Source organism: Callionymus lyra, chromosome 19 (genome assembly GCF_982586985.1).
Source record: "Callionymus lyra chromosome 19, fCalLyr1.hap1.1, whole genome shotgun sequence".
Lineage (NCBI taxonomy): Eukaryota > Metazoa > Chordata > Actinopteri > Syngnathiformes > Callionymidae > Callionymus > Callionymus lyra.
In genome coordinates, this window is record NC_141836.1 from 6,123,288 (window position 1) to 6,135,541 (window position 12,254).

The 12,254-nt window shown below is 42.9% G+C and overlaps 2 protein-coding genes across 3 annotated transcripts; one reads left to right on the plus strand and one right to left on the minus strand.

Moving 5' to 3' along the window:
- Nucleotides 1-445: 445 nt before the first annotated feature.
- On the minus strand, nucleotides 446-8,448 carry LOC148059144 (uncharacterized). The gene is made up of 7 exons (XM_087781487.1): nucleotides 8,337-8,448; nucleotides 3,925-4,979; nucleotides 2,775-2,909; nucleotides 971-1,145; nucleotides 807-905; nucleotides 653-744; nucleotides 446-595 (listed from the first exon to the last, which is right to left on the minus strand). Exons 1-7 carry the CDS (start codon nucleotides 8,446-8,448, stop codon nucleotides 446-448), a joined length of 1,818 nt encoding a protein of 605 aa, XP_087637613.1.
- Nucleotides 8,306-12,209, plus strand: LOC148059145 (polyhomeotic-like protein 2). 2 transcript variants are annotated; one of them, XM_087780726.1, is made up of 7 exons: nucleotides 8,306-8,431; nucleotides 9,072-9,267; nucleotides 10,278-10,356; nucleotides 10,418-10,529; nucleotides 10,624-10,747; nucleotides 11,500-11,725; nucleotides 11,794-12,209. In XM_087780726.1, exons 2-7 carry the CDS (start codon nucleotides 9,094-9,096, stop codon nucleotides 11,946-11,948), a joined length of 870 nt encoding a protein of 289 aa, XP_087636852.1. In that variant the 5' UTR covers nucleotides 8,306-8,431; nucleotides 9,072-9,093; the 3' UTR covers nucleotides 11,949-12,209. The 2 variants fall into 2 exon arrangements, with proteins under 2 accessions (XP_087636852.1, XP_087636853.1); XM_087780727.1 differs by having other exon boundaries at nucleotides 9,072-9,240.
- The last annotated feature ends 45 nt before the right edge of the window (nucleotides 12,210-12,254 follow it).

A 12,254-nucleotide genomic window follows, 5' to 3' on the forward strand; every position in this document is an offset into this window, starting at 1 on the left:
TTGTTCTTTATATCTATCATTTTTCTGCCTCAGTTTTTATATTAACTTTATTTATTTGTTATTCGGAGTCAAGTTGATTATGATCATTTTTCTTTCTAATCCGCTCAAATTGATCACAGACTTTAGATTAAAAACATTGACGTCACTAAAGCGCGTCTATTTATCTAGTTCTACTTTTGAACGAAGCACTTGTACGTTGATCGTTTACTGCCCTCTAGCGTCTCGTTGTATGAACTACATCACATTTTTCTTCAGCCCTCACAGAAGTTTGACAAAAGTCCGGATTTGTGATCTTTATTCTCAATTAAATGACATTTTAAATCGTTCAAACTGGGTTTATTAACAAGAATTTAAATCAGAAGAAGTCAAGGAGATACATCTGGTGTCACAAACAAGAGTGAGTTATATAAAGATGATAATAAAGAGTTAGTTCTTCAGACGTTCCTCAAGGTTCTCCGGCGACCAAGGCTTCCCTGCTCGCCGCCAGCTTCTTCTTGCGGGCCCTGCTGGGGTTCCACTTGCAGACCAGACTGTCGTTGACGACGCTGTAGCTCCTGTGGCCCGTCAGCCAGTAGGTCTTCATGGGGCCCTTTCCCTGGGAGGAAACCAGAGGGAGATGTTTGAGCTAAAACAAGCGTTTGTTTTGAATCACCTTGACTTCGATCTCTCCTCGCAGCTCCAGCTCGTAGGTGCCCAGGTTGCTGAGGGCCAGGTACGTGTCGAAGCTGGTGTGGATCTTCTGAGCTGAAGGAGAAACATGGATGTTACTTGTGGTGTGTGTGTGTGTTGGTGTGTGTGTGTGTTACGCAGGCTGGTGGACTCCATCCTGGACGCGGTGTTGACGGTGTCTCCGAACAGACAATATCTGGGCATCTTGTAGCCCACGATTCCGGCCACACACGGCCCTGAAGGTGAAGGTGGACCAGGTGAGCTGTGGTTCTGTGTGATGGTGAGCGTGACTCCTCCTCACCCGAGTGGATCCCGGCCCGGAGCTGGAGTCTCTGGTTGGGCATGTGCGGCACCGACACCTGTCTGACGGCCGCCAACAGGTCCAGAGCCATCTTGGCGATTTCGTCCACGTGTCGTTCTCCGTTCCTCTCAGGAAGTCCACTCACCACCATGTAGGCGTCGCCGATGGTCTCCACCTGAACAAAGATCCGGAGCCACTAGTCTTGTGAAGGATTTGTCACTCTTGACAATACAGTTGAATGATACTGCTATCTATCCGTCCGTCCGTCCGTCCATAGATAGATCCATCCACCCTTCCTTTCATCCATCCATCCATCCATCCATCCATCCTTCCTTTCATCCATTTATCCATATATCCTTCCTTTCATCCATCCATCATCAATCCATAGATAGATCTATCCATCAATAGATAGATCCATCCACCCTTTCTTTCATCAATCCATCCATCAATCCTTCCATTCATCCAACCATCCATAGATAGATCCATCCATCCTTGATTTCATCCATCCATCCATCAATCCTTCCTTTCATCTATCCATCCATAGATAGATCCATCCATCCTTACTTTCATCCATTTATCTATCCATCCATCCATCCATCTGTCATCCTTCCATCCATCCATCCATGTATAGATCCATCCATCCATCCATCTATAGAAGTGGAGCAGCGTAGTGGTTTCTCTTACACCATTCTATCCATCTCTGCTAAGCCTTTTGTTTTTTCTATTTTTCTTTAATGATATCATTTTAAAAGCAAACTCATTATTTAATTTGAAGACTTTTCTCTCACTTTATCTTATCTTTTCCAACTTCTATGAAGGTTTTCTTGTTAACCAGAGGTAGAGTGTGTCGCACTAATGCTTTCTTTTGTGTACTTGTCTTTGCATGGTTTTACTTGTGTGTACTCATGTGTACTCATGTGTGCTTGTGTGTACTCGTGTGTACTTGTCTTTGCTTGTGTGTACTCGTGTTTGCTTGTGTCGTGTTAACTCGTGTGTACACGTGTGTACTCGTGTGTGCTTGTCTTTGCTTGTGTGTACTTGTGTGTGCTCGTGTCGTGTTAACTCGTGTGTACACGTGTGTACTCGTGTGTACTTGTCTTTGCTTGTGTGTACTCGTGTGTGCTTGTGTCGTGTTAACTCGTGTGTACACGTGTGTACTCGTGTGTACTTGTCTTTGCTTGTGTGTACTCGTGTGTGCTTGTGTCGTGTTAACTCGTGTGTACACGTGTGTACTCGTGTGTGCTTGTCTTTGCTTGTGTGTACTTGTGTGTGCTTGTGTCGTGTTAACTCGTGTGTACACGTGTGTACTCGTGTGTGCTTGTCTTTGCTTGTGTGTACTTGTGTGTGCTCGTGTCGTGTTAACTCGTGTGTGCTTGTGTGTACACGTGTGTACTCGTGTGTACTCGTGTGTGCTTGTCTTTGCTTGTGTGTACTTGTGTGTGCTCGTGTGTGCTTGTGTCGTGTTAACTCGTGTGTGCTTGTGTGTACACGTGTGTACTCGTGTGTACTCGTGTGTGCTTGTCTTTGCTTGTGTGTACTTGTGTGTGCTTGTGTCGTGTTAACTCGTGTGTGCTTGTGTGTACTTGTGTGTGCTTGTGTCGTGTTAACTCGTGTGTGCTTGTGTGTACTTGTGTGTACACGTATGTACTCGTGTGTGCTTGTCTTTGCTTGTGTGTACTTGTGTGTACATGTGTGTAGTCGTGTGTGCTTGTCTTTGCTTGTGTGTACTTGTGTGTGCTCGTGTGTGCTTGTGTGTGCTTGTCTTTGCTTGTGTGTACTTGTGTGTACTCGTTTACTGCCTCACCTTGTACACGTCATAGAAGTCGATGCGCATGTCGAAGCACATGTAGAGGTTGTTGAGCATCTCCACCACCTGCAGAGGTGTGCAGGAGGCAGAGATGGTGGTGAAGCCGACAATGTCTGAGAAGAAAATCGTGACCTGCAACACATACACACTTGTATGATGCAGCTTTTACAAAGACATCGGTTCTTTAAGTGACCATGGAAATATATCGGTGACATCAGAGTATTGTCGAATTTAAGATGTTGAAAGTTTTTTTATTATTATTTTTAAGTATTGCATTTTTTTATTTAAAAAAACGGTATATTTGTATATTGAAAGGCGTTTTTAATTCAAATATTTGTATATTTGTGACTGTTTGATCAAGTAGCTCTGTACTCCTTATGCCACATTTTTATATTGAATGTAAAATACTGAGTTGGCAATAATTATTTTAGAATTATTATAAGACCATGAAACTATGTGTAAAAAACAAAGTATTCATTTTGAAAATATTCGAATTTTAACATGTTATTGTTTTTAGTTTTAATTCCCAAATGAAACCTTCAAAATTCAATATTCTGATATATTCAATCAAACCATTTTATATGACTTATAAACTATTTTTTCTAAATATATAGTGTTTGTTTAGCTTAACCTGTAACAAATAATATATTTAAAGATATTGGATTGGATGCTACATTTGTTAGCTTAGCTAGTTGATAACATTGCAGTCAATCTTATTATTATTGTGTTGTACTTTAAAATCTAATTCTATCTGCCAATGAATAAAAATGTACTTCATTGAGGAGGTACAAATGGAGGTAAACGTATTATTTCTCTCTTAAATGGGTTCACGTTGAAGCGAGAAAATCTTCTTTGAAGGTCATGTGTTTGGTATCAACTCGGTAACATTTCCACACGAGGACTCGTGGAGCAACAAACCCTCCATCATCTGAACGAGCTCAGGCTCAGCTGTTTCCTCTTTCATGGACAATTTTCTCCAGAACTGCTTGTTTTATCTGCTGCTGAATATGGATCAGGGCAATTATCTGCAATTACGGCGACAATAGCAACAAAGGCGGCTCCTCTCGGGGTCTGCAGATCTTGCAGACGACGCCCGTGACGCCGCTGTTGGTTTTCAACACTTTTATCTCCTTCTTCTTCTCCGCACCTTCTCGTAGCTCTCGGCCTCCACGTGCTTCTTCTGCCGGAGCTGCTGGGCCACCGACTTGGGCAGCATCTGGTGCAGCAGGTCCTCGGCGAGGCACCGCTGCTGCTTCAGGTCCTTGGTCTTCTGCTTCAAGCATCTGGCGTAGTTCTGGATCCAGTCGGTCATCTGCTTGAAGGAGAAGATCACGACCGGGTAGATGAGGCAGGCCAACCCCAGCAGACATATCTTGATCCCGAGACCGGAGGACAGGGACCGGGATTCCAGCCGGAGCGCCATCACCGCCCGATCCAACAGGCAGCTCCGAGTCCAGGCCAGAGCTCCGAGTCCATCGCGAGACCCCGCCAGACCTCCTGAGATCTCCCACACGTCTTGAAGATACTCCAAACTCGTGTTAAACCTTCTCTGAGTTTCATCGAACCAGCAGCTGCTCAGTCGCTCACTTATCATGCTGGCGAAGCTCAGGTCCCTCAAAACAAGAGTCCACTTCCGCTGGAAGTCGACGTGTGTTCCCAGGTTGGGGAAGTCCTCCAGCTGGTGGTTGAGCTCTATGAAGGTCAACAGAAGCCTCACAGATAGAACGTCTTTCCACTGGGAGTTGAGTTTCACTTTGGCTAGAAGGTCCTCCCTGGTACTCCAAGTATCCAACAGTCTTTCAATCTCCAGGGAGGAAAGAGGGATCTCCATCGATCCGTTGAATCCGAGGACGAACTCCGATGTCATCTCCTGACAAACCTCAACGCTGCAGGCGAGTCCGAACCCATGGACCACCTCGTCACAGAGCCCGAGCAGAGGGAAGACCGTCTCGGAGTCGCTGGTGTTCAGGGAATCCGTTCCGTTCCAGCGTCTGCGAAGTCGCATCTCCTGGAGCTCGCCGACCAGTTTGAAGGTCGTGCTGGTCCTGCACGAGGTCAGCTGGTGATACGCCGACTCCGTGGCGCCCAGCAGGCGGAAGTCGGAGCTCAAGTCCACGGACACGGAGCCGAGCAGCGCCAGGAAGGAGATCAAGCAGGCGGAGAGGATTCTGAGGACCGTCTGGTTACTGCCAGACCTCTGGACTACACAGCATCTGGAACACAAGTCGACAATGTTTCTAAAAGGTCAAGGATGGATGGATGGATGGATGGGTGGATGGATGGATGGATGGATGGATGGATGGATGGATGGATGGATGGGTGGGTGGATGGATGGATGGATGGGTGGGTGGGTGGATGGGTGGATGGATGGATGGATGAAAGGATGGATGGCTGGATGGATGATGGTTGAAAGGATGGATGGATGGATGGATGGATGAAAGGATGGCTGGGTGGATGGATGGATGATGGATGGATGGATGGATGGATGGATGGGTGGATGGATGGATGGGTGGATGGATGGATGGATGGTTGAAAGGATGGATGGGTGGATGGATGATGGTTGAAAGGATGGATGGGTGGATGGATGATGGTTGAAAGGATGGATGGATGGATGGATGAAAGGATGGCTGGGTGGATGGATGGATGATGGATGGGTGGATGGATGGATGGTTGAAAGGATGGATGGGTGGATGGGTGGATGGATGATGGTTGAAAGGATGGATGGATGGATGGATGAAAGGATGGCTGGGTGGATGGATGGATGGATGGATGGATGGATGGATGGATGGATGGTTGAAAGGATGGATGGGTGGATGGATGATGGTTGAAAGGATGGATGGGTGGATGGATGATGGTTGAAAGGATGGATGGATGAAAGGATGGCTGGGTGGATGGATGGGTTGATGGATGGATGGATGGATGGTTGAAAGGATGGATGGGTGGATGGATGATGGTTGAAAGGATGGATGGATGAAAGGATGGCTGGGTGGATTGATGGATGGATGGATGGATGGATGGTTGAAAGGATGGATGGGTGGATGGATGATGGTTGAAAGGATGGATGGATGGATGGATGAAAGGATGGCTGGGTGGATTGATGGATGGATGGATGGATGGATGGATGGATGGATGGATGGATGGATGGATGGATGGATGGTTGAAAGGATGGATTGGGTGGATGGATGATGGTTGAAAGGATGGCTGGGTGGATGGATGGATGATGGATGGATGGATGGTTGAAAGGGTGGATGGATGATGGTTGAAAGGATGGCTGGGTGGATGGATGGATGGATGGATTGGTGGATGGATGGTTGAAAGGATGGATGGATGGGTGGATGGATGGTTGAAAGGATGGCTGGGTGGATGGATGGATGGATGGCTGGGTGGATGGCTGGGTGGATGGATGGATGGATGGCTGGGTGGATGGATAGGTGGATGGATGGATGGATGGATGGATGGATGGATGGATGGATGGATGGATGGATGGATGGATGGACGGACGGACGGATGGATGGATGGATGGATGGACGGATGGATGGACGGATTGTTTTCTACATTTTACCAAAAAGGGTAAATCTGTAAGAGCTGATTTATTTATCATGAAGTTAATTTAGTTTTAATTTATTTTATTTTATTTATCATTCATTTCATTTTTATTTACATGTATTTCATTGATAGTATTTTAAACTGTTATCACCACAAAAAAAATACTTTTCTGTCAATAAACCTGATTAAATGTTCGAGGATTCTCTCCTCAGTGACTATCATTATAGTATTTATTATTTCAATTATATTGTGAACCATGTGTGTGAACGACTTTTTTCTTTAAAGATTAAATGTTCTTTTCTTTCTAAATGTACATTTTTAAATTGTAAACTTACTAAATGTAGTATCAATTGTTTGAATATTCAAGCATGAAATTAAAACATTCGAGTCTTGTTTGTTTAATATATTTACACGTTTGTACCTTTTTTCTTATTGTAGTTTTTAAAGGTGGTTTTGTAGTTTCTCACTGACCTGCAGATCCAGGAGCCGCTGCTCTGTGGTTGTGGCCCCTGAGGAGCGACTCTCCTCCTCCTGCTGAACCTGGACGCGAAGCAGCCTTTTTTCGTCAAGTCCACCGGAGACATCTGAGGGTCTCTCTGAGCGGGACCACCTCAGTGCCGCAGGTGTTCAGAGGTTCCGTTAGTTCTGGTCTGAGCAGGTGGAGACGAGACTCCCGGCGAGACTTTCAAAATAAAGCTTCAAGACGCGCAATTATCTCTACAACGTTTGGTCATAAATATTCATCTATTAAAGTGACACTAAACAACCAAACAAACAGATATTTACTTTTATATATATGATATATATATATATATATATATATATATATATATATATATAATTAAGGACAGGCATCCGTTGCTTCGATGACAAATGTACAAAACAAATGTATTAAAGGTGAAACTAAATTGAAATTTCCTGAAGATTAAAAAACATTCGAAACCAATATATTTTAATTTCCTACAAAAAAGAACTTTATTTTGAAAAAATGTACAAACACTATAACACAAATTTCCAATCGTGTGACTAAGTTCCTGAATTTCCTGAAAAAAATAAATTACAATTTCCTTAAACAAATTCACAAAACTCTCTATCCCTTGTGATATCTCTGGGTCAAGGTGACCCGAAAGGCCTGAAAACAAATGTGTTTGTGGTATCCCTTGTGTTGTGGCTTTCTAGAAATACATTAGCAGCGGTGAAGGTCGTTGAGATAACACAAGGGTTAAACAAAGGTACGATTTAATTAAACAAATAAAATTAAAAACTGAAACAAAATTAAAAATTCCTAAAACTATGAAACAAAGTTTCGTACTTTCGATAGAAAATGTAAAAAATCCTGAAAGAAAATTCAAGAAAACTCTTTAGACAAAATAAAACAAATGTATACTAAGTCTGAAAAACAAATATCAAAGCGTGAAATTCCCTGTGACAAAATTAAAATATACTGAAACAAATTCACAAAACTCTTAATACAAAATTAAAATTTCCTGAAACACTTGTACAAACTCTGGAACACGTTTAAAAATTGTGAAACAAAATAACAATTTCCTGAAACAAACAAATTCCAACTTTGAAAAGTACAATCACCAGAATTAAAAACAAACTATTTAAACTCAATTACAATTTCCTGAAACAAATGTACAAACCTTGAAAATAAATGTACAAAGTCATAATTATTGTTTATTAGTTTTTGGGAAATTGTAATATAGTTTCAAAGTTTGTATATTTGTTACAGGAAACGTTAATGTGGTTCAAAATGTGTCTTTTTGTTTCGTTTTAAATTGTCTTGAACTGTATCCAAAAAAATGTTTAATTGTTTTCATTCAATACGTTTCGATTATTTAAGAGTTGCGGACTCTACGATTCATGACGTCACAAAACAAGCGCGCTGTTTTATCTGTCGGCTTTTATTGTGGAAAAAAAGATCCCCGACCGGAAGTTAGTCTTAAAAACCTGTGGAGGCTCCACGCGCGGTCCCGAGTTTGTGTGTTTCCAGTCCGGTATGGTTCGGACCCGCGTCGTCCTCGTGCTGCTCTGCCCCGCGGCTGGTTCCGGTACCGACAGAGGTCCGAGAGTTGTGCGCGTCGCGTCGGAGGTTCGTCCTCACGGTGAGCATCACCTCCATGTTCGGACGAACAAAGAGACTTTTCTCACTCGACCATTGTTGCGTCGAGCGTCTGGTTCCCGAACCCGCTCTGGTTCCGAGAAAGTGACCCGAAATAATCCCAGTTTTTGGGTTGTTTTCACCTCTTTTTTAGACGCTTTTTACCCGCGTTTATGGAACATCTCACACTTGCTTTCGCTAAGTTTGTGCAACAGCTACGGTTGAAGATAAAGTTCTTTAAAAAAAATTATATAAATTATTCTTTTGTTATAAAATTGTTTATTAAATGTTTAAGAGTTCACAGCTTATACTTACTTAAAAAAAAAAATTCTACTTTTTTTTTATTTAAAAAAAGTGACCCTTCTATTGTGACGCTCATGCTATTGTGCTAATTTGCTAACAAGCAGTCAAGTCAATGCCACGGTGGTTGAGCAACAATTACACACACTTTACTTTGAGACACTGTTGCTGATCCACGAGGTCCCGCCTCCTCACAACAACTACACACCTTGTTGTGTTTGTGTATTTTTTCAGCTCAGACCGTGTGACCCACACTAATAAATACAGAATGTAAACAAAAGTTAAAACAAGAAGTTTATTATCTGTATTGGAGTGAATGTTTGTGTCTATATTGTGTTGTGCAGGTGTGGGGGTCGCGCTCCAGTCATGACCTCTGGGAATGGGAACAGTAGCCAGGGAGAGCGACCAGCCGCCCACGGCGAGAGCAAAGCCGCCCTGGCCCTGGTGGGCTCGCACATCCTGACGCACCTGATCGAGGGCTTCGTCATCCAGGAGGGCTCGGAGCCGTTCCCCGTGAGTGGAAAGAACTTCACCCCATGTGTATGTGGATCACGTGTAACATGACTTCTTTAAAATGTTACATTTTTATTTTATTATGTTTCCACTGCGGTGCAACTCGCCAAAAATATTAAAAATAAATATTAAAATGTCTTTATAATTGATAATTAACTATAAAATTAAGTTACTCACTTGATTCTGAACATTCTTTTTTCTATATAACATTTTTAAAGATCAATTTGAACAAAAAATAAAATAAAATGTCACTTTAATCTTGAGTTTAATTATTAAGCTTCACTTCTATCAATTTTTCTGCAGAAAGATAATAGGGCTGAACAAATAATTGTAAGTTTCTGTAGTTTTTATAGTATTTACAGTAAATATTTACAAGGTTTCAAGTTTTTATATTATGTTTGTTTACAGCTGTAGTAACTAAAATAAAATTCTGTTAATTTCAATTTATGCTTAATTTGCTTTTTTTTGTGTCAGTGATCGTTTCTCGACAATTACAATTGACTGTTACGTGAATTATATGTTTTATAAAGAATAAACTAATGAAAAGAGTTGGAAAAATAATCGCAACTTGATTATTTTCAATTGTTCAGCCCTAAACGATGAACATTTAATGTGAGACATGTGGGCCATTAGCGGCCCAAATAAATGATATTCTATGGCCCCAAATTTTCTACATTTTTATCAGTGCAGGCAAATAAAGGGACTCCTTTTTTTTAACGCCAAATTGTTAAGAAATAAAGTTTAAATATCATCACTATTAAGCTTGGATTATACATTAAATGTGGAAAAGCTTTTTAAAATAAAACAACATAAAATGAGACAAAAATGGACGGAAAACATTGTGAAGCCACACAAAAATATATATATAACAATAAATGAAATTTAAACGTGTCAAATACTTCAGTTTCCTGTCGATCTTGTGTACAAACATGTCACGACTTGTGCTTCAGCGACTCTGCATCGACGCCTCAATTGACTGAAGTGTGTGTGTGTGTTTCTGTGTGTGTGTGTGTGTGTGTGTGTGTGTGTGTGTGTAGGTGGAACGCCCGTCGTTCTCCATCGAGAGCTTCAAGAGACACACAGTCGACTCCAAGATGAACGGACACTCGCCTAAAGGTCCGACTCTCGCTTCACTGTTGAGGCTTCTGTTGGCTTCATTCAAATGGTTTCTCTTCAGACTCCAAGGTCCAGAACGATCCGATGCTCACCTGTGAACTGTGTGGAAAGGTGGACTTCGCTCACAACTTCAAGCGCTCCAAGAGGTTCTGCTCCACCACATGCGCCAAGCGGTGAGTCCGAGACTCTTCCCAGCATCACAAAGTCTGGAGGCGTGGAAACCTGTCGGTCTGGACTTTGAAGGTCTTTCTCTGTGTGCGTGTGCAGCTACAGTGTGAGCTGCAGGAGAGACTCTCACTTCCCGAACCGCAAGTCCCTCCAGGAGAGCCAGAGGAAGCAGCGAGCCTTGAGTGCGAGTCCAAGACTCTCCGGTTTGGATTCCAGAAAGAAGGTGAGTCACTTCCTTCCATCGTTCTAGATGGACCTGGAAGCAGGGAGGGTCGGCTCTGATTTTCTGGATCGGTACCAGGACTGAAACGGGCCAAAATAGTACGAGTTGAGGGTGTTATATCAAGTATTTACGATACTGTATTAATATTTGAAAGCACTGTATCGATTCCTTTATTTCTTATTTAGTCCTTATATGGTTTTAAAATTGGTGTATATTTATATATTAAATGTTTATTTACAATATTCACGGCATTTGTTTATTTTTGTTTTGCAATTACATTTCCGACCACTAGATGACAGCAATCGATACGTCCTCCTCTGCTAAGAGCAATGAAATCCTGCAAGTGATGACTGAGGACGAGAGGATACAGTGACTCCAGCAGCTTTTAAAAGCTGACGTTTGCGCATATTTTGGTTTTAAACAAATGAAATCAGTTACGACTTTATCAAGAGTCATGTGGTCTGTAATTTCTGCAACACCAGAGTCAAGTACTCGACAATACTACAAATATATACTTGTTACTACAGAATCACTATACATCGCCGGGATCTTGAGACGACTGCTGCCGCCTAGTGGCCAGAAGTTTAATTGCAACAAGAAAAATGCCGTGAATGTTATGTTATTGTTTATAGTTAAAATAATAATTTTATTCTAAATATAAACCATAAATGACCTTTGATATTGTATGTTGTAAACACATTAGTCACTTTTTGAGGCGATTTCCTGATGAAACTTTCGCGATCTTCTCCCAGACGGCGCCGAAGTCGGCGGCCGCCGCTCTGCCCGGTCACTCGGTCGATCTCTCGCCGGGAGCGTCCTGCCCGTGGCCCGACTTGTCCGCCTGCAGAAGCCCCACCTCGCCGCTGTCGGCGGGTCAGCGAGTTCCCGACCTGCCCCTGCTCCCCCACAACTTCCTGCCCAGCGACCCCGGCCGGTGGAACGTGGAGGACGTCTACGTCTTCATCTGCTCTCTGCAGGGTGAGACGCGCTTTCTAAGCTGTGAAGTTGTTCATTTTATTTTTTTAACGCGTGTGCGCCCTCTGCAGGCTGCTTGGAGATCGCGGAGGAGTTCCGATCCCAGGAGATCGACGGCCAGGCCCTGCTGCTGCTGAAGGAGGACCACCTGATGGGGGCGATGAACATCAAACTGGGCCCTGCACTGAAGATCTTCGCCCAGATCAACCAGCTCAAAGACTTGTAACACACACACACACACACACACGAGCGGCAGCTTCACTGCGACGGGACTGAAGTACGAGGTTTTTCTAGTCGATCTCTCAAGCCCTGCTGAACACGACTCAGGACTTCGTGAACAACACTTTGTTCGTAATGTGGCAATTCCTATATTTTTGTTGATTTTTTTAATGAAGTTACACTGATGTCAGATGTGCTGTTTTTCACTAAAAGTTTTTTGATACGTGTCCTGAACTCATCTATGCACGCACTCGTTTTTTAAACTGGAGTCAAGACTCGTGTGTTTAAATAACGTCAAACCCAGGTGGTTTAA

What these genes read in the sequence shown, in the direction of transcription:
- LOC148059144 (XM_087781487.1), bottom strand. Translation starts at nt 8,448, where the DNA reads ATGGAGGTGATGCTCACCGTGAGGACGAACCTCCGACGCGACGCGCAC. An exon ending in CCGGGCCGGGATCCACTCGG is followed by an intron (nt 906 to 970) that starts GTGAGGAGGAGT and finishes CTTCACCTTCAG; the next exon opens with GGCCGTGTGTGGCCGGAATC. An exon ending in GATGGAGTCCACCAGCCTGC is followed by an intron (nt 745 to 806) that starts GTAACACACACA and finishes TTTCTCCTTCAG; the next exon opens with CTCAGAAGATCCACACCAGC.
- LOC148059145 (XM_087780726.1), top strand. Translation starts at nt 9,094, where the DNA reads ATGACCTCTGGGAATGGGAACAGTAGCCAGGGAGAGCGACCAGCCGCC. An exon ending in GAACGGACACTCGCCTAAAG is followed by an intron (nt 10,357 to 10,417) that starts GTCCGACTCTCG and finishes GTTTCTCTTCAG; the next exon opens with ACTCCAAGGTCCAGAACGAT. An exon ending in GTTTGGATTCCAGAAAGAAG is followed by an intron (nt 10,748 to 11,499) that starts GTGAGTCACTTC and finishes ATCTTCTCCCAG; the next exon opens with ACGGCGCCGAAGTCGGCGGC.